Genomic DNA, 19592 nt, shown 5'->3' with positions numbered 1-19592 from the left:
GAGCTTTGTGTATCCTGTTTTATTTGCTTACCGTTAGAAGCGTTTCCTTGTACTGGTAAGGCTGAATGGATTCTTTTTTGATGCCTCTATGAGGTATGTCACTGAGAAGGTAGGCTGTAACTTCCTTGAAGTTGACCATTTATGTTGTTCTGTATTTTTGTTCTATAAGTTTTGCTTACTATTACCATCTACTTTTCTCTTCTTCTGTTTGTTTTTCTCTTAATAAAAAGATTTTCATCCCAGGGCGCCTGGGTGACTTGGTTGTCTGCCTTCAGCTCCGGTCATGATCCTAGGGTAGCGGGATCTAGCCCTGCATCAGGCTCCCTGCTTCTCCCTCTCCTGCTCCCTCTGCTTGGTTCTCTTTCTGTGTCAAATAAATAAATAAAATCTTTAAAAAAAAAAAATTATATCCCTAAACCTTCCTGTGTCAACACTAGTCTCATCCCCCTCTGGAGGTAGAAGTGAGCTTTTGGAAGGGGCAGGTCTTAGGGACTCCCCAGGCTCAAAGTGTAGATAGAGGTTTCCCCTTGAAGGGACCTGGCTGGGAAGCCCCCTTCAGGGAGTCTGAGTTGCTCTGGGCATAGCAGCAAGCACATGCGGAGTGCTTTCCAAGTCCTGTCTGTCAAAGGGCTATCACCTACCTATCCACTTGTCCTTGTGTTTACAGAGTTTAACATCCAATCCTGCTTCGTTTCCTTGTGCTTCCTTGCTCTGTTCTGGCAGATTTTCAGCCCCTAAAGCCCTGGAGAACCATATGCAAGCCTCATAAGTGGAGCCCCAGTGGGTCTGCCTTGGCTTCCCAGTCCTGTCTTCTTTTGAATAGCTAATGTCCACTGTTCCTGGTGCAAACACCCACGGGACCAGGCTTTTGTTAGTTGCTGGGGCTAAGTATATATTATTCCTTGGTTGCCTCTGGCAGCCTCTCTTCTTGCCTGTCAGAACAACTCCTTTGCCACTCATCTCTTAACTTGATTTCCTGCTGCCGGCTGTCCCTTGCTGCTTTCTAATTAGAAGTGTCTCCTTTAACAGACAGTGCTCTGGGCCTGAGCAGTGACCAGCACTGCCAACCTCTGCTGTTGTGTGCTTAGGATGATTGTTGAATAAAGGAATGAATGAGAAGCCTCTGCTTTGATTTCCCCAACCAAGAGGATTTTTGCTTTGTGAGCTCCCTGGAGCCCAAGGTGCATTAAGCGTAACAGTCATCTAGGGTTCTTTGCTGGTTTCTGATACCTCCCCATTCTGTTTATGCACTGGATTGAGGAGGAAACTGACTGTAGGACCTACCTTGGCCTGCCCCGTCCATCTTTTCAAGTTTATACACTCTTGCTGTCCTGTGACTGGACTCTGTCATTCATCACACTGCTGTCTCACTGAGCTTTGGTCCCTGTCCTGGGATAAAAGCATGTCTTGTCTGTCTGTAGGGTAGAGATAATAAGGAGTAGGAGACAACTCTGGAGTCTCACCAGAGACACTGGGAAAGTTCTGGTGGACTTCCCTGGGCAGGAACCATGTTTGCTTGGCTTGGAATTTCCACTTGACTTTGCACTTCGTCAATTCTCACTGGCTTTATATTCTGAAGGGGTGAATTTTTCTCATGTGCTGGGTAAAATCCAGAGTATATTTAGTTTATAATCCAGATTGTTCTCTCAGTAGCATTTCTCAAGCTGGGAACTGTTTGTCCTTACCTCTGCCAGTAGGTTTCTGCACAGCACACACAAGATTCAAGTGCTTGGTTGTCCTCCCTGTTGAGGCATCTACTTGGGGGACCAGGATAGTCAGTTTCTCTGTTCCAGATGGCTTTTTTTGGGTGATTTGAGTGACATGATTTTCACAGTGGATGTGGGCTCTGTGCTGAACTTCTTGTTCAGCATAGTCTTTGTGAGGCACCAGAAACCGTTCTCCTCTTCCTCTGATTGGTGCTTAGCACAAAGTGGGAGTAATCTAATTCTGGATCCTCAAGGGAGGAGTATGAGAGCCAAATTCCTCAGCTGGCAGTGTTGGCAAGGGGAGGCCCCTTAAGTAACAGACGGCCAGAGCCACAAAACTTCTGGCACCAGAGCATGGGGTGACCTGGTTCATTTATGGAGTGCTCTTAAGCTCAGGGCTTCTTGGGGGAGGTTCAGTCTTCTGTCACCAGGCTGGCACTGGGAATCATCGTCTTTGTTTAAGCTCTTGTTGTATTATTATCAACTGTAGATGTAATTGCACTTTTCCTTTTTGTAGGGTATGGAACTTGGAACTCTGGGACAAACAGAGGCAAGTATTCCCATGAGTGCTCTCCTCTCCCTTGGGATTGAACTGGTTGTGTGTTTCCACCACTGCCCAGCTTGCCCAGAGTGTATTGGGAGGTGCTTTTGGGGGCCCCTGGTCCAGCTGCTCTTTCACAGGAGGTCCTGGGCTGGGACCCACCCAGCGGAATGGCTAGGCCCACCCAGCCTCAGGTGGCTAGGGTCCCCAGCTTGTCTCTGTGACAGAAGATGTCCTTGTCTCTCTGTCTGTCTCTCTGTCTGCCTGTCCTCTCCCTATCCCTGCCATCTCTGTCCGTCCGTCTCTGTCTTCCTCCTTGCAGGCTACGAGAACTATGGCTATGGCTACGGCTATGGCCAGGATAACACCACCAACTATGGGTATGGTATGGCCACTTCAAACTCTTGGGAAATGCCTAGCTCTGACACAAATGCAAACCCTAGTGCTGCGGGTAGCGCCAGTGCCGATTCCGTTTTGTCCAGAATTAACCAGCGCCTAGATATGGTGCCACACTTGGAGACAGACATGATGCAAGGAGGCGTGTACGGCTCAGGTGGAGAAAGGTGAGTGGGTGGCCGCCCAGGGGCTGAGGCTCTGCCGGGTGCCTGCTGTCTGCGGGCACCTCCCTCTGTGACCCGCCTTCTGTGTCAGCTTTCTCTCTCCTTGCTTCACTGCTGGGGCTGCCGGAGACTGCTCAGCATCTGCTGTGCTTCCCTTCTCTGGCCTGGGGCCCCTCCCTGCCCTTTGCTCTTGCTCTGTGGCCAGTCTCCCCATAGCTCGTAAGGGGAGGAACAAGCCTCAGTTGGGCCAACTTCACTGTATCCTCTGAATGGCTCTTCTCAGGACCAGAGTGTAAAGGGGCCCCTCCCTGTGGAGACAGGCGTTTGGAGATCTCATGAGACTTTGTATCCCACACAGGGTGAGCGCAGGACACATTGGGTTGGGCTTGAAGCAGGCAATGAGTCTTTGGGGCTGACCACAACAAGCTGGACGTCCCCATGTAAGAGAGCCAATATGGACACTTCCGGGCCACTCTTCTGAGCCTGACAAAGGTGTTCCTCTTGGGCCTCAAAAGTGCCTTTGTGAGGAACTGTTGTCGTCCTCATTCTTGAAGTGTAAGAGGTCACACTCCTTGCCTGAAGGCAGCCAGGACTAGGTGGTGGAACTGGGCCTGCCTCCTAGCTGGGCCCTATCCTGCAGCGTCATGCTGCGCGCATTTGTCTGCCATTATCTGAACTGGTGCTGGCTCAGAAGTCCTTGTGCCTTAGTGAGAGGCTTCAGTGAGGAGGGCACACAATGGCGTGGAGGATCCTAATGGCTCCAGCTGACAGATGGGAGGAGAGCAGAGAGTAAGGAGGGGTCGGGCCGGGCACTGGTGGGTTCAGGTGAGGCCCCAGGGCCACTGGGGGCAGAGGCCACCAAAGGGACTTGCATGCATTGGCTCTGTAGCAGGCAAAAAGGGTGAGGGGTCCCCAGACAGACCCCATACCCTCAGGCTGGGCAGCCGCTGCGCTTGGCACTAGAAGGGGCTTGGCTTTTGGCTAGTGGCTGTGTGGACCCTGTTGCTGCTGGTGCCTGCTCTCTATGTACCTTCTTGCTACAGTCTAGAACAGGGGAGTAGGGGTGAGGGAAGGGTGACAACTGGGTAGTGCTGGCTACTTCTCCCACAGTTGCTGGCACTTCATGGCTGCCCAGTTTTGCCAGGAGGGGCCTCTGTGCCTGTGAGACGTGTGGGGTTAGGGATGGGGTATGTGGGCTGTACCCACGGTTAGAAGAGTTTTCTGTACATTGGGGAGGGTATGTGCTATGGTGAGTGCTGCGAAATGTGTAAGCCTGATGACTCTCAGACCTGTACCCCTGGGGCAAATAATACATTATATGTTAATAAAAATAATTAAAAAAAAAAAAAAAAAAAAGAGCTTTCTGTGGCGCTCTCTTTCTCCTGGGAGGCTTGGCCTGCCTTTCCAGTTGCTGTGGAGGGTTCGATCCCACAAGGTTGATGTGATAGAGCTCTTTCTCTAGTCCCTGGGCAAAATCACAGTGACTTTCCTGGGAAACACTCTCCACTTGTCTCCTTTCTCCTTTTGGGTGGTGAGAGCCTTTGGAGGGATTGGAAGTTTGCTTAGCCAACAGGATGAGACCAGCACAGGGTTTCTTGTGGGCATCATCAGTCCTGTTGGACAAGCATTTGTGTGCTTAACTACCCACATACCACAGGACACTGGGGTGCTTGGTTCCACCCCCAAGTAGAGCCTTGGGCACTGTGGCTACCACAGATAAGTCCATGCTTCAAAGGGCTAAGGGCTGCAGGGTGTTTCTGCCCCTGTCTGAGATATACTCCATCCCATTGTCGGTTTGTCTTTGGGTCCCCTAGCTGGTGCAGAGGCAGTCCTGAACACTGAGCCGCTCTGACAGGGTACCATAGGTGCTGGAGTAGGACTTCCTGTCCCGAGGACAGGGAGCTCTGGGGAAAGACAGGAACAGTAGGCTCCACCCAAGGGTAATGGGACCTGAGGGCCTCCCTGATGCTTGCCACCTGCTTCTGCAGATATGATTCCTATGAGGCCTGTGACTCGAGGGCCATTCTGAGCGAGCGCGACCTATACCGGTCAGGCTACGACTATGGCGAACTTGACCCCGAGATGGAAATGGCCTACGAGGGCCAATACGATGCCTACCGTGACCAGTTCCGCATGCGTGGCGGCGACACCTTTGGCCCACGGGCTCAGGGCTGGGCCCGGGACTCCAGGAGTGGCCGGCCGATGGCCTCGGGCTATGGGCGCATGTGGGAAGACCCCATGGGGGCCCGGGGCCAGTGCATGCCTGGTGCCTCCCGGCTGCCCTCCCTCTTCTCTCAGAACATCATCCCCGAGTACAGCATGTTCCAGGGCATGCGTGGCGGGGGCACCTTCCCAGGTGGCTCCCGCTTTGGCTTCGGTTTTGGCAATGGCATGAAGCAGATGAGGCGGACCTGGAAGACCTGGACCACGGCTGACTTCCGGGTGAGTAGAGGAAGCCATCCCTCCTGGCCCCTGCCTGGGTGGAGCAAGGAGCAAGGAGTGTGGAGCCGCCCGCCCTGACCCAGCTCCCACTTTCCAACCCAGACCAAGAAGAAGAAGAGAAAGCAGTGCGGCAGTCCCGATGAGCCAGACAGCAAAGCCACCCGGACGGACTGCTCAGACAACAGTGATTCAGACAATGGTGAGCTGGGCACTGGGTTGCCACTCCCTGCCCTCTATCCTGTGGGGCTCCCGGGCTGAGCTTGTCTCTTTGTGATTTTCAGATGAGGGCACTGAGGGGGAGGCCGCAGAGGGCACTGAAGGCGCCGAGGCTGTGGAGAAGGGCTCCAGAGCAGTAAGTGGCTGCGCTCTGTGCACTGTCAGCAGGCGGGGCCTGTGCGGAGTGGGCTGGCTGAGCCTGTGCCACGGGGCAGGGCTCTCCACGGGGGCCGCAGGCCATCCTGGTCGTGCACGTGTGAACAGCACAAGGGAGGTGGAGGTCTAGTGGAGAGAGAATAGGCTGCAGGCAGGCCATCCGGCCGGAGGCCGGGCTTCTTTATCAGAAAATGGTAAAATGAGCTCCCTGTGCAAGGGCTGCTGCGAGATTGTGAGACTTTTGGCCTGGTGCCTGACATTTCAGGCCTTGGCACTCAGAGCCATTATAAACAACTGTATGTGCTTTAACGTGGGGTTTTTGAAACTGTGTCCTAGGAAGGAGAAGATGAAGAAGGAAAAGAAGAAGGCAAAGAGGATGCAGAAAAGGGTGAGTCTTGTGAGTGGCCTGGATGTCGGGGAGACTGTTCCAGGCACTCAGAGTTGGAGGGATCCAGCTGAGGGCAGGGTTTTGACGGAAATGTGGTCAGCCTTGGTTTTACCTTCCTGTGGGGGCAGCAAGCAGAAGAGTTGGGGGGAACCACAGGCATACTTCCTGCCCTCCGTCCTTCAGTAGTGACAGTTCCAAGTCCTCAGTGGCTGGTATCTAAGCTGGGACCCTCGGTGCAGTTTTTACGGCTCTGGTTTGCGTGTCCTCTCCCTTAGCGCCTCTCCAGCCCCTGTTGGGAGTCCGTGTCCCCCTACCTGAGTGATGAGCGCCAGCAGGTACCTAACAGTAAATCCAGCCTCAGCCCACTGTTGCCGCGGTGCGCCGTGCGGGGGGGGGTGGGCTGAGTCCTATGAGCTTTCGGGTCTTTACCTCTGGGGGCTGCACTTAGGCCTCAGCCAAGGCCTCCCTGCATCCCGCTACCTGGCCCCTCTGAACTTGTGCCAGTGTCCCCACCCAGACGGCTTCTGTTTGCCTTCCAGCCTCCCTGTGGCCCTCTGCAGAGTATGGGTGTTCTGGAGAACAGTGGGGTCAGCCTGTGTCCTCCTCTCTTCAGGACCTAGGCCCAAAACGGTTCCCTGCCCAGCCCAGGGTGCCCAGTCCTGCTCGTGGCCGGAGTCCTTGTTCGAACGGCTGCTCTCAGAACGGACTATCTGGAGTAGAAGGCGGGTGATCCAGCCGGAGGCCCCAGGGCCTGCCCTGACACAGTGGAACCAAGCTGGTGACTGTGCTCCTCTTTCCACAGGGGCCCTGAGCACCCAGGATGATAGTGGGCAGATCAAGCGCAAGTTGCAGGCAAGCAAGAAGAGCCAGGACAAGCAGAAAAAGCGGCAGCGAGACCGCATGGTGGAAAGGTAACCGGCTTCCCTCCAGTCCTTTGCCTCTGCCTCGCTCCGGGGCTGCCGCCTGGAGAGCAGGGCCATAGCTCTGCCGCCTCGCCGCCCTCAGGCCTCCCTCGGGAGCTGCCACCTGCTCAGCCGTGCATGGACCCTGCTTCCCGCCAGGCCCAGCTCCCAAGGCCTGACTCGTTCCCTGCCCCACTGCGGCCGCCTGGCGACCGCTGGCGTCTTTGACCTGAGACCCGACACTGCTCGGCACCGTTGCCCAGAAGCTCCAGCGCTAGGTCACTCGGCGCACGAGCCCCGAGGTGCACTGGGGGCCCGATGCCCCTGCGGGAGGGGGCCAGCTCATCAGAGACTCGAGGTCCAAGGCGCCTGTGCCACCCCAGCTAGCTGCCAAGAGGCCGCCACCGCGCCCAGGAGAGATGGCAGCACCTGTGGGCTGTGGCAGCCGAGGGCCTGCCCTCTGCCCTGCCCGCCGGCCCTGTCAGGCCGGGCCTGTTTGCAGCTGAGGCCTTCACGCCCCTTGGTCGGGTCTGTCTGCCCTCAGGGCTCCCGCACTGGCGCTTGCCTCCTCCTCCTCCGCCTCAGACTCTTGCTCTTGCTGGACCTTCCTCAGCCTCGCCGGCGCCCGGCCCCTGGGCTCTCCAGACAAAGCTGACCCCGTGGCCCAGATAAGGACGTCCGGCAGAGGTAGGGACCCGCCCCGAGGCCTCGGTGGCGGCTGGCCTCCTCCGCCCCTTGCCACGGCGGCCTGCTCCAGCCCAGGCCCCAGACCCCGGGCTTCTGCTGTGGACACCAGGCCCAGACAGAGCACCTCGCTCAGGTGACTCCAGGCTGCCCTCTGGCAGGCCAGGCGGGCATCCTCCTTCCAGCTCAGACTGGTCTCTTCTTGGAAGAGGAAGATGAGGCAGCAGGAGCCCAGGCCTGCTTGCCTCCCATCCCTCCCGACACCACCCCCAAGCATTCTGAGCAGAGGATGGGCTGGGCCTTTCAGTCCCCCAGACCCAGAAGGAAGATGCAGCACCTTTTCGGGCCCTGCCTCAGGACTGTGTACTCCACTCTGCACCTCAGGGCCACCTGGCTCACGCCAGGGCATCCTTCCTTCCGGTCCCCAGCTGGGCCAAGTGCACACGCTCGTGCCCAGCCTTGCTAGAGAGGCCCACCGGCAGCCTTCCAGCGACTCCTGGCCTGTTGCAGCAGCTGCTGCCTCGGGTTTCAGCCTCCTGTCTGGGAAGGAAGAGTTCCACCCCTGCCCCCCACGTTGCAGTAACTGCAGTCTGCAGACTTTCTGTCCCTTTCTACTCCCGACCCTACTGGTCCCAGCTTGTCCCCCTGCTGGGACCGCCCTTCAGAGGCCCATGAGCAAGGCCTGTTTCAGGGCTCGCAGCTGGGTTGGGTGAGGCGGCAGCACTGCTCCCTGGGACCCTTGAGGCCTCAGCCCCTTGTTTCTTTCCTGTGGCAGGATCCAGTTTGTGTGCTCTCTCTGCAAATACCGGACCTTCTACGAGGAGGAGATGGCCAGCCACCTCGATAGCAAGTTCCACAAGGAGCACTTTAAATACGTAGGCACCAAGCTCCCCAAGCAGACAGCTGACTTTCTGCAGGTGAGCCTTGGTGCAGCAGCTTCTCAGACCCCTTGAAGCACAGAGCAGCCTGCACAAACCTTGGTATCTCCTCGGTATCTTTGGCAGGAGTATGTTGCCAATAAAACCAAGAAGACAGAGGAACTCCGGAAAACCGTGGAGGACCTTGATGGTCTGATTCAGCAGATCTACAGAGACCAGGATCTTACCCAAGGTGAGGAGGTTCCATCCCACTCCAACAAGGCAGAGACTCAGCCTACCCTTCTCTGATTCTCAGAGTGGGGTCAAGATACCCCTCTATTCCCCCAGGGAGGGTCATTGAGAACAGCCTCAGGCCCACGTGGAAATGGCAGGGCAAAGTGAGGAGCTGGTCTGGTGTTTTCCCTAAACTGCTGGGTATGTCTTAGGTCCCTGGAACCAGTGGTGACCCTCCTTCTCCTCCCTGCAGAAATTGCCATGGAGCATTTTGTGAAGAAAGTAGAGGCAGCGCACTGTGCAGCCTGTGACCTCTTCATTCCCATGCAGTTTGGGATCATTCAGAAGCACCTCAAGACCATGGATCACAACCGCAACCGCAGGGTGAGTGGCCACCAGTGCCCTTCTGCCATCCTGTGCGTTGACTTAGGGGGCGGTGCTGGGGTTATAACCTCTGTTTGCCCATGAGGCACTGCAGGAGATGTGGTGGGGCAGGAAGATGGAGACATTTCAGTGCAGCTGTAGGGAGAAGGGAGGGAAATGGGGACACTGCCAGGTGCATTAGAGCTGGACCCTTAAGGCTATGGGATATGGGGACCTTCGTGTGCATAGGGCCACCAGCCAGAATAGGTTCAGAAACCCAAGAGGAAGTGTACAGTGTGCATCTTGCTAGCGGAGGGGTTCATGAGGGCTGGGCTGAGGGCCTTTGGCTCTCTCCTGTAGGCAGTTTTTAAGTCGGGCACTAACAGGATTAGAGTTGCTGCAGCACTTGGTGTAGAGGGAGATCTCAGGGGCACACGAAGAACTGTGGCACTACCGAGCTACAGGAGTGCCTCCACTTTGGGAGTGATGAGAAAGGCTGGACAGAAGGGCTATTTAAGGAAGTGACCATCTGGGATGTCTTGGGCTTCTGGCTTGAGTAACTAGGTGGACAGAGCTGCTGCTAAGATAAGGGGGTAGGGATATGGTACAGGGAAAGGAGTAAGTCTGGCCAGAAGGTGAACAAATTCAGTCTTTTTGCCAATGTATCCTCAATGCCTAGCACACAAGCCAGAGGAGGTGTTTTTTTGATTGAGGGGGTGACCTGCTGGGCTGAAGGTGGCTGTCAGAGGTCCACTTGGGGTGGGGGGCGGGGCAGTGGGGCGGAGGGATCTATGCAGTAGGGAGAGAACTCAGGACCAAGACCAGGACCAGGTCGGGGCCCCCAGAGGCTTGACTGCCACCACCCTGGAGGAGGCGGAGGGGATTTATGTGCAGATGATGGCAGCCATGGGGAGCATAGGAAATAGCACTGCTCAGCCTTTTTCCACAGCCATCAGATTCATCTCTGGTCTTTCTTGATGCACTGATTCTCAACAATGGAATGGGGGAGGTGGTGGTGGAGATCTTGTGTGGATCTTGCCAACACCAGGTTCTGGAACTAGGATCTGATAAGGCGGTAAGAAGAGAGCAGACCGCAGTGCATGATATTAAAATGTGGAAAATCTAGGTGAAATGAGGGATAGCCAGTAAAATGTAAACTCACATTGATCCTAGAAGTTTGGGGGAAAAAACAAAAAAGCCATAGCTGCTAATAGAGCTGCTAATAGAAGATAACTTAGAAATTAGAAAGCACTGGGTGCCTGGGTGGCTCAGTGGGTTAGGCCGCTGCCTTCGGCTCGGGTCATGATCTCAGGGTCCTGGGATCGAGTCCCGCATCGGGCTCTCTGCTCAGCGGGGAAGCCTGCTTCCTCCTCTCTCTCTCTGCCTGCCTCTCTGCCTACTTGTGATCTCTCTCTGTCAAATAAATAAATAAAATCTTTATAAAAAAAAAAGAAAAAAGAAATTAGAAAGCACCAGAGGTTGTTGAGTTACAGAGATTTGAGTACAATTTAAATACTGTATTTTAAGTTTCCAGACAGTAGAAATGAATGAAAAACTTCTAATTATAATTATTTTGGGTCACAGCTTTATTAAGATATAATTCATCTAGCATACAGTTCACCCATTTAAGCTATACAGTGCAGTAGTTTTTAGTATATTACAGTTGTGCAGCCATCAGCACAGTCAGTTATAGAACATTTTTATCACTTCAGAAAGAAACTCCTGTCCTTTCACTCTCACTCCCTAATGCCCCCACCATGTTTCCCCAGCCTCAGACAACCACTAAACTACTGTGTCTCTGTAAATTTGCTAATTCTGGGCATTTCACGTAAATGGAAAATATGTGGTCTTCTGTGAACAGCTTCTTCCATTCATCGTGCTTTCAGGGTATATCCAGGTAGCATGTGTCCAAACGACATTCCTTATGGCCTAATCCTATTCTCTTGCATGGGTATACCATATTTGGTCTATCAGTTCATTAATTTGGACATTTGGGCTGTTTTCACCTTTTGGCTCTAACGCTATTACAAGCATTTGAACATGTGTGTACAAGTTTTTGTGTGAGCATATGTTTTTCTTTTGGGTATGTATCTAGGAGTGGAATGTATGAATCCAGTAGTAACTATGTTTAACTTCTTCAGGAACAGCAGAATATTTTCCAGAGTGGCTGCACCATTTTATATCCCATCATGTTTTCTATTCCCATCAGCAATAGTGTGCGGGTTCTGGTTTCTCCATACTTCTTTAGCGCTGATATATGACTTTCTGATTCTAGCCTTCCTAGTGCGTGTGAAGTGCTTTCTACTGTTTATTTACTTATTTATTTATTTAAGGATCTTAGAGAGATAGAGAATGAGTGGTAGGGAGGAGCAGAGGGAGAGACAGAGAAGCACCTGTAGAGCAGGAAGCCCGATGTGGGGCTTGATCCCAGGACGCTGGGATCACGACCCAGGCTGAAGACAGATGCTCAATCAACCGAGCAGCCCAGGAACCCCTATTTTTTATTTGGATTTCCCTAATGACAGTAATGTTGAGCATCTTTTAATGGGTTTGTTAGCCATTTATCTGTGTCCTTGGAGTTGGAGAATGTCTATTCAGATCTTGTGTTTTTTGTTTTTTTTTTTTAAGATTTTATTTATTCATTTGACAGACAGAGATAACAAATAGGCAGAGAGGAAGGGAAGCAGACTCCCCGCCGAGCAGAGAGCCTGATGTGGGGCTCGATCCCAGGACCCCGGGATCATGACCCGAGCCGAAGGCAGAGGCTTTAACCCACTGAGCCACACAGGTGCCCTTCTTGTGTTTGCTTCTTAGTTGCATGGTCTTCTTGAGTTATAGAGTTTTTAATATATTCTAGGGGTGCCTGAATAGCTCAATTGGTTAAGTGTCTGACTCCTGGTCTGGTTTCAGAGCAGGTCATGATCTCAGAGCCATGAGATCAAGCCCCATGTTGCGCTCTGCCCTCAGTTCAAGTTGGCTTGAGATTTTCTCCCTCTCCCCCTTCCCCCGACTCACATTCCTGCTATTTCTAAAACAAATAAATAAATGAGATCTTTAGAAAAAGAGTCCTTTATATATTCTAGATGCAAATCCTTTATCAGACCTACAGTTTACAAACATTTTCTCCCAGTTTGTATGTTGGTTTGTCACCTTCTTGATGTGTCTGCAGCACAAAAGTTCCATTTTGATAGAGACCAGTTTATTTTGTTGGCTTGTGCTTGGGGTGTCATGGCCAAGAGTCCATTGTTAAATCCAGGGTCACAAAGATTTATCCTTGTGTTTCTCATAAGCTTCAGCTCTTTTAATTTGGATCTTTTGATGCCATCTTTTTTTTAATCCAGTTTGACTATCTTTTGATTAGTTTGCTTAATCCATTCAGATTTAATGTTATTACTGAGATGATCAGATTTACATCTCTTGTTCTATTCCTCTTTTACTGGTTTTTGGTTTTTGGTTTTAATTTTTTAGTGTAACATTTTGATTTCCTTAATGATTTTTTTGTGTGTGCTACATTTTTGGGGGGACATCTTTTCTGAGTGGTTTCTCTAGGGTTTACCTTATACATACTAACTTCTCAGAATCTTTTTCAGATAGAATACCTTAATTTCAATGGAACTGAATTACTCATTTATAGCTCTCTCTATGTAGGCGGTTGTTGTGTTACTGTTGAATATAGTATTTTATCTGCATGTGTTACAATCCTAATAACACAAAGGCAATAGTGTAATACAGTATCATGACTACTTTATGTAATTTTATTTCTTTTAAGGAAGCTGACAGACGAAAGGGAAGCAATTATATATTTATATATTATATATATTTCTAGTTTTTTGCATTTTTTTATATTTCATATTTTTATATATTTTATATATATATATTTATACATATTCTATGTATTTCTAGTTTCTGTTATATTAGCCTTCTTATTTCTTACTTTTGGTTCTCTCCATCTGAGTTTTTCCTGTGGATTTAAGTTACCATCTGTAGTCACTTCTTTATTTGTCCGATACAGCTTTAGTCCCGTTATTAGCAAAACATGTGCTGTTATTAGCAAACATGTTTCTGTGTGCTAACAGATCAAACAGTACAAATGTGTGTGTGTGTGTATTGCTTTATACAACTAGTTTTTAGTCCGTTGAGAAGATAGGCAAAGAATCACACGTTTATAGTGTCTGTTTTTGTTGGTCTTTCACATGGGTTCGCATTACTGTCTGGGGTCACTTGCTTTCAGCATGGAGAACTTCCTTTAGTATTTCTTACAAGGTCTAACGGCAGCAGACGCAGGTATTCTTGATTGTGGAATGTCTATTTCACCTTTTTTTTTTTTTTTTAAGATTTTATTTATTTATTTGACAAGACAGAGATCCCAGGTAGGCAGAGAGGCAGGCAGAGAGAAAAGGGGAAGCAGGCTCCCTGCTGAGCAGAGGGCCTGATGTGGGGCTCGATCCCAGAACCCTGGGATCATGACCTGAGCCGAAAGCAGAGGCTCCAACCCACTGAGCCACCCAGGCGCCCCATTCGCCTTCATTTTTTGAAAGATAGCTTGGCTAGGCATAGGAGTCTCGTTTGACACTTTTTTCTTGGAACATTTTTTTTTTTTTTAATTTTATTTATTTGACAGAGAGAGATCACAAGTAGGCAGAGAGGCAGGGAGAGAGAGAGAGGAGGAAGCAGGCTCCCTTCTAAGCAGAGAGCCCAATGCGGGACTCGATCCCAGGACCCTGAGATCATGACCTGAGCCGAAGGCAGCGGCCCAACCCACTGATCCACTCAGGCGCCCCTTCTTGGAACATTTTAAATATGTTCTTTTTGCTGCTTTCTAGCCTTGTTTCTCATGAGAAGCCAACCTTTAACCTTACTGGGATTCCCTTAAGTGATGATGCATTTTCCTTTTGCTTTCAACACTTTTTCCTTGTATTCAGCTTTTAGCACTTTTATTATGAGTCTTTTTGTGGATCTCTTTGTATTTATTCTACTTGGAGTTTGTTGAGCTTCTTGGATGTCTAGTTTTTCACCAGATTTACCAAGTTTGCATGCATTTTTTCCCTTTTTTTTTTTTTTTTTAAAGATTTTATTTATTTGACAGAGAGATACAGCGAGAGATAGAACACAAGCAGGGAGAGTGGAAGAGAGAAAAGCAGGCTTTCCACTGAGCAGGGAGCCCAATGTGGGGCTCGATCCCAGGACCCTGGGATCATGACCTGAGCTGAAGGCAGACACTTAATGACCGAGCCACCCAGGCACCCCTGCATTTTTTCTTCATAAATTTTTTTCGGCTTCTTGCTCCTCTTCTGTTGGTATTTCCATTATGTGTATGTCAGGTCATCTACTGGTGTCCCAAGGTTGTCTGACAATATTTTTCTTTTTTCTCTGTTTTTCAGATCCTTTCTCCACCAATCTATAGATTTTCTAATTCTTCTGCCAGTTCAAATCTACCATTAAGCCCATGTAGTGAATTAATCATTTCAGTTACTGTACTTTTCAGCTCCAAGACTTATGTTTCTTTTCTATAATTTGTCTCTTTACTGATACTCTGTATTTGATGAGACCTTGTCATCATGCCTTTTCCTTCTTCCCACCCCTATCCTACTCTTGTTCCTGTATTTGCTTACTTATTTGTTTGGTCAAATTATTTGTTGAAGTCTCTCTCATCTCCACAACGTGAAGCCTTTGGTAGGGTGCCTTGGAGGAGGAAGCCATGGGACACAGCTTCCTGGAACAACAGCCATCCTGAAATAACAGTGGTTTTCACTGACAAGGTTCTCTTTTCTCTTTCTCAGACTAAACTTAACTATTACAAACTACAAAAACTGCAGATTGCTGTGTTGTTTTCAGCAATGCTTCGAGACATTAAATTGTTCTCCAATCTGAGTCAATTAAATAAATCCAGGCTCTTTTCTTTTCTTTTTTTTTGTTTTAAAGATTTTATTTGTTTATTTGACAGACAGAGATTACAAGTAGACAGAGAGGCAGGCAGAGAGAGAGGAGGAAGCAGGCTCCCTGCTGAGCAGAGAGCCCGATGCGGGACTCAATCCCAGGACTCTGGGATCATGACCTGAGCTGAAGGCAGCAGCTTAACCCACTGAGCCACCCAGGCGCCCTCCAGGCTCTTTTATACTGATTATTTTTGAGGTCATTGTTTGAGAGTTCTGAGCCCTGTAGGCTCTTCTTTTTTTTTTTCTTTCTTTTTTTTAATATTTATTTGACAGAGAGGGAGAGATCACAAGTAGGCAGAGAGGCAGGCAGAGGGGGAGGTGGAAGCAGGCTCCCTTTCTGAGCAGAGAGCCTGATACGGGGCTCGATTCCAGGACCCTGAGATCATGACCTGAGCTGAAGGCAGAGACTTAACCCACTGAGCCACCCAGGCGCCCCCCTGTAGGCTCTTCTTAGCTGTTTTGTTGGTTCTCTCTGGTAATGGGGGACAGCTGATGATTTAGCTTATATTAGTATCCAATCTACTGGTCTCCTTTGAATTGCTTTTCCCCATACCCTCCACTGTTTTGAGAGAGCCCTCTGTCTTAAACTTCCTAACACACTTAGGAATAAAGTAAGTTCCTTGGGGTGGGGGGCGTGCCTGGGTGGCTTATTCATTAAGCTTCTGCCTTCTGCTTGGGTCATGATCCCAGGGTCCTGGGATCAAGCCCCACGTCAGGCTCCCTGCTCAGCGGGATGCCTGCTTCTCCCTCTCCCACTCCCCCTGCTTGTATTCCCTAAAAAAAAAAAGTTCCTTTGGAAAGAAAATTGGGAGCTTACTGTTTTAAGGCCTGTCTCTAGGTAAAACCTAAGCTTGATAACTTTTCCTTACTCAGTATTTCTTCATTTGCTGTATGTCCTTAGGACCTTTTCCCTTGACTTTAAAGGGTTGTGTTGTTCTATAGTCTTCATCAGTTTTACTACGGAGAAGGTTCACATAGCTTATCAAGTTGTCATGCTGGAAGTGTATCCTCTGATGTATTTTTAGGAAGATTTTTACAAGACCAGTGCTCTAAGCCCTGAGCTATGGAGCCTAGGAAGATTTTTAAACCTTAATTCCAAAAATATGATAAGGATAATGCCAAGATAAAACTGTAGGGTAAAGAAGGGACGCCTGGGTGGCTCAGTTGGTTAAGCAGCTGCCTTCAGCTCAGGTCATGATCCCAGCATCCTGGGATCGAGTCCCACATCGGGCTCCTTGCTCGGCAGGGAGCCTGCTTCTCCCTCTGCCTCTGCCTACCATTCTGTCTGCCTGTGCTCGCTCGCTCCCCCCCCCCTCTCTCTGATAAATAAATAAAATCTTTAAAAAAAAAAAACTGTAGGGTAAAGAATAAAGTGTTGAATATAATATTAGTAATTACCAATATAGTAGAGATTCAAGTGTATATATTACATTTTTTTAAGGTTTTATTTATTTGACAGAGAGAGACACAGTGAGAGAAGGAACACAAGCAGGGGAAGTAGGGGAGGAAGAAGCAGACTTCCTTCCCGCCAAGTGGGGAGCCCAATGTGGGGCTTAATCCTGGGACCCCTGGGATGATGACCTGAGCCAAAGGCAGAGGCCTAACGACTGAGCCACCCAGGCGCCCCATGTACTACACTGTAATTTAGTATGTTTCTGGAATACAAGGATGGTTCAGTAACAAATTAGCAACAGTATCAGTGTGAAATACTGGAAATGAAAACTTTATATGCAAATAATGTGATTATATTCTTAGAAAAGCTGAATGATTCCAACAGAATGGTCTTAGAATTAACAGAATGTGATAAAGGGATGGAATTCAAGATAATATCCAGAAAGAAATAGCCTTTCTCCATTCTGGTAATACCCAGTTAGAAATGAAAATGGGGAAAAATCTGGGGTACCTGGGTGGCTCAGTGGGTTGAGCCTCTGCCTTCGGCTCGGGTCATGATCTTAGGGTCCTGGGATCCAGTCCCGCATCGGACTCTCTGCACGGCGGGGAGCCTGCTTCCCCCTCTCTCTCTGCCTGCCTCTCTGCCTACTTGTGATCTCTGTCAGATAAAGAAAAATCTTTTTTAAAAAAGGGGGGGGTGAAAAATCTATTCACAGTAACCCCAAAGTATATAACACAACTAGGAATATAAATTTAAGAAGGTAGATATGGGATCTTAAATTCCAAGGATAGGAAATAAGAATTCAGCTGAATAGAGGAATATATGGCATTCTTCATAAGAGACTTAACAACAGAACAGAACAAACACATACATCTCCCCGCATTAATATGTACAGTTCACGGGATTCCAGTCATACTCTGGGGAGGGGGACTCGATGAAATTGTTTTAAAGTTTATGTTATAGAATTAAGTCTAACAATAGTCAAGACAATTATAGAAAGGGTGGTAATTGAGTTCAGGGAGTTGGTTTAGCAAATAAAACTTTTTTTTTTAAGATTTTATTTTTTTATTTATTTGACACAGAGAGAGAGAGATCACAAGTAGGCAGAGAGGCAGGCAGAGAGAGGGGGGAAGCAGGCTCCCTGCTGAGCAGAGAGCCTGATGCGGGGCTGGATCCCAGGACCCTGAGATCATGATCCGAGCCGAAGGTGGAGGCTCAACCCACTGAGCCACTCAGGCGCCCCAGCAAATATAACTTTTTTAAAGCCACTACAATTAAAATGTGATATTGGCATAGTAATAAAGCAGTGGAACCAGAATAGAGTCTAATGAAAGATGCCAGTATGTTTTGGAACTTAGTAATTATCAAAGTCAGTATATGTTCCTTCTCTGAAACTCAAGGGCCAGATATTTTCAAATTAGTTTTTGGATTTCCAAACAGCTACATGGTAATGATCACTAACATCCCTAGTGGGACCTGGGAGAGTGACTTGTAGTTGAACCATCAATAATGCCTCAAATGACTTACAGAAGTGGGATAAATAAAGATGGTATAAAAACACAATGGAGGGATGCCTGGGTGGCTCAGTTGGTTAAGAGTCTGCCTTTGGTTCAGGTCATAATCCCAAGATCTTGGGATAGAGTCCCACATCAGGCTCCTTACTCAGCGGGGAGAATGCTTCTTCCTCTGCCTACCGCTCCCCCTGCTTGTGCCAATAAGTAAATAAAATCATAAAACACACACACACACACACACTGGAGCTTAGGAGAAAACTCTTCCTCTGGATTTAAGATTTGTGGAGAAGGGATTATTACAGACCTGTATGTCAACTTAATGGAGAAACAATTGTTTATCTCATTAGTTTCTGGGGAAAAAAGCTGGACCCCTAACCTACTACCATATATTAAATTCTAGAAATAATGTGAAAAATTAAAGAGCAAAATTTAGAACCTGACCTGGAGGTTACACAAAGCCTTCCTGAGCAAACCGGGAAACCCAGAAGATGACCTTCTAGAATGCTGGGCAAGGGGCCCCGTGTGTCTGTCAGATCACTCACATTCACTGGTGGACAGGGAAATGCCAGCGAGGCCTCATCCTTTTTTCTTTCCTTCAGCCACATAAGTATCCAACAGTGCTAACATCTGATGCTGCTTAGGAATCAAAGGGATCAGTATATTGTTTTAGTACAGGCGGAGGAAGCCCAACTTACTATAGCTTAGTACAACTTTTTGCAGAGGACTGAGGCAGCACACTTTGGGGAACCTGTTGGGTAGCACTAATATGGAAGTATTTAAGTTTATTCTGGTGGTGTTTGGTTCTTGTAGCAAAATCTGGACACCATGTAAATGGGCTTCCCTTGGGAGCTGTGTGTACATCTCTGTGCCTACAGGGAGGAGGATCATGTGTTGGCAAGTAAGGAGTTGCAGAGGAAATGGTCTGACCTCGCATCCTAATTTTGCATCTTTAACTTGTTTCATTTTGAGCATGCATGAAGACTATCCATATTTTCCCCAAATAGTAGAGAAAATGAATAAAGAAAAAAAAAGATGAAGGTGGGAAAAGGAAATAGAAACAGCAAGTGAGAGGATGATGTGAAGAGCTGGCTGGGGTGCAGCAGTAGGATTCCTGGGGGTGGGCTCCCCATGCCAACAGAAATAGCTTTTATCTTCTTTCAGCTTATGGCTTTACACATACATTATCTTCATGATGATGAAAGTGAGATTTGCCTGTACTTACGCTACTGAGGAAACCACTTAGCATTTTGGTATAAATCCTTCCAGACAAAAATGCCCTGGCATGCTATGCACAGTGGCCCATCACAGACCTTTCTCACCACACAGGAGGTGAGCCTTTTTTTTTTTTATTTTTTATTTTTTAATTTATTTATTTGAGGAAGAGAGGGTACAGAAGCAGTGGGGAGGGGCAGAGGGAGATTCCCTGCGGAGTGCAAAACCCCATGTGGGGCTTGATCCTAGGACCATGGGCTCATGACTTGAGCTGTAGTCTGTTGTTTAACCAGTTTAGCTATCCAGAGGCCCCAGAGATGAGCCCTGTCTTAAGGACTGCATAGGGTTCTTTAGAATATTTTAACTACTTCACAGAACTTTTAGGTGCTTTCCAGTTTTTCACTACTGCAACTATGTGCATGAATGTTTCCAAGTCTTAAACTTAGGATAGTCTTGTAAAGAATTACTGAGACAAATTTTTAAGACAA

The 19592-nt window shown here is 48.8% G+C and overlaps 1 protein-coding gene across 4 annotated transcripts in view; it reads left to right on the top strand.

The window, feature by feature from the left end:
- AKAP8L (A-kinase anchoring protein 8 like) overlaps positions 1-19592 on the top strand; it is a 29008-nt gene that overhangs the window by 8267 nt on the left and 1149 nt on the right. Inside the window, exons 3-13 of one of the 4 annotated variants that reach the window (XM_059389266.1) lie at positions 2224-2256; positions 2570-2627; positions 2730-2810; positions 4796-5249; positions 5352-5448; positions 5531-5601; positions 5958-6009; positions 6812-6920; positions 8371-8512; positions 8600-8705; positions 8940-9070. In XM_059389266.1, the coding sequence (XP_059245249.1) occupies positions 2224-2256; positions 2570-2627; positions 2730-2810; positions 4796-5249; positions 5352-5448; positions 5531-5601; positions 5958-6009; positions 6812-6920; positions 8371-8512; positions 8600-8705; positions 8940-9070 (1334 nt within the window). Of the gene's footprint in view, positions 1-2223; positions 2257-2569; positions 2811-4795; positions 5250-5351; positions 5449-5530; positions 5602-5957; positions 6010-6811; positions 6921-8370; positions 8513-8599; positions 8706-8939; positions 9071-11699; positions 11818-14430; positions 14918-19592 lie in introns of those variants that run through there. The other 3 variants (XM_059389267.1, XM_059389268.1, XM_059389265.1) reach the window with 3 other exon arrangements.

Source organism: Mustela nigripes, chromosome 2 (genome assembly GCF_022355385.1).
Source record: "Mustela nigripes isolate SB6536 chromosome 2, MUSNIG.SB6536, whole genome shotgun sequence".
Classification (NCBI taxonomy): domain Eukaryota; kingdom Metazoa; phylum Chordata; class Mammalia; order Carnivora; family Mustelidae; genus Mustela; species Mustela nigripes.
Note: the sequence above shows the minus strand (reverse complement) of the source record. Positions and strands in the feature narration are given on the sequence as shown.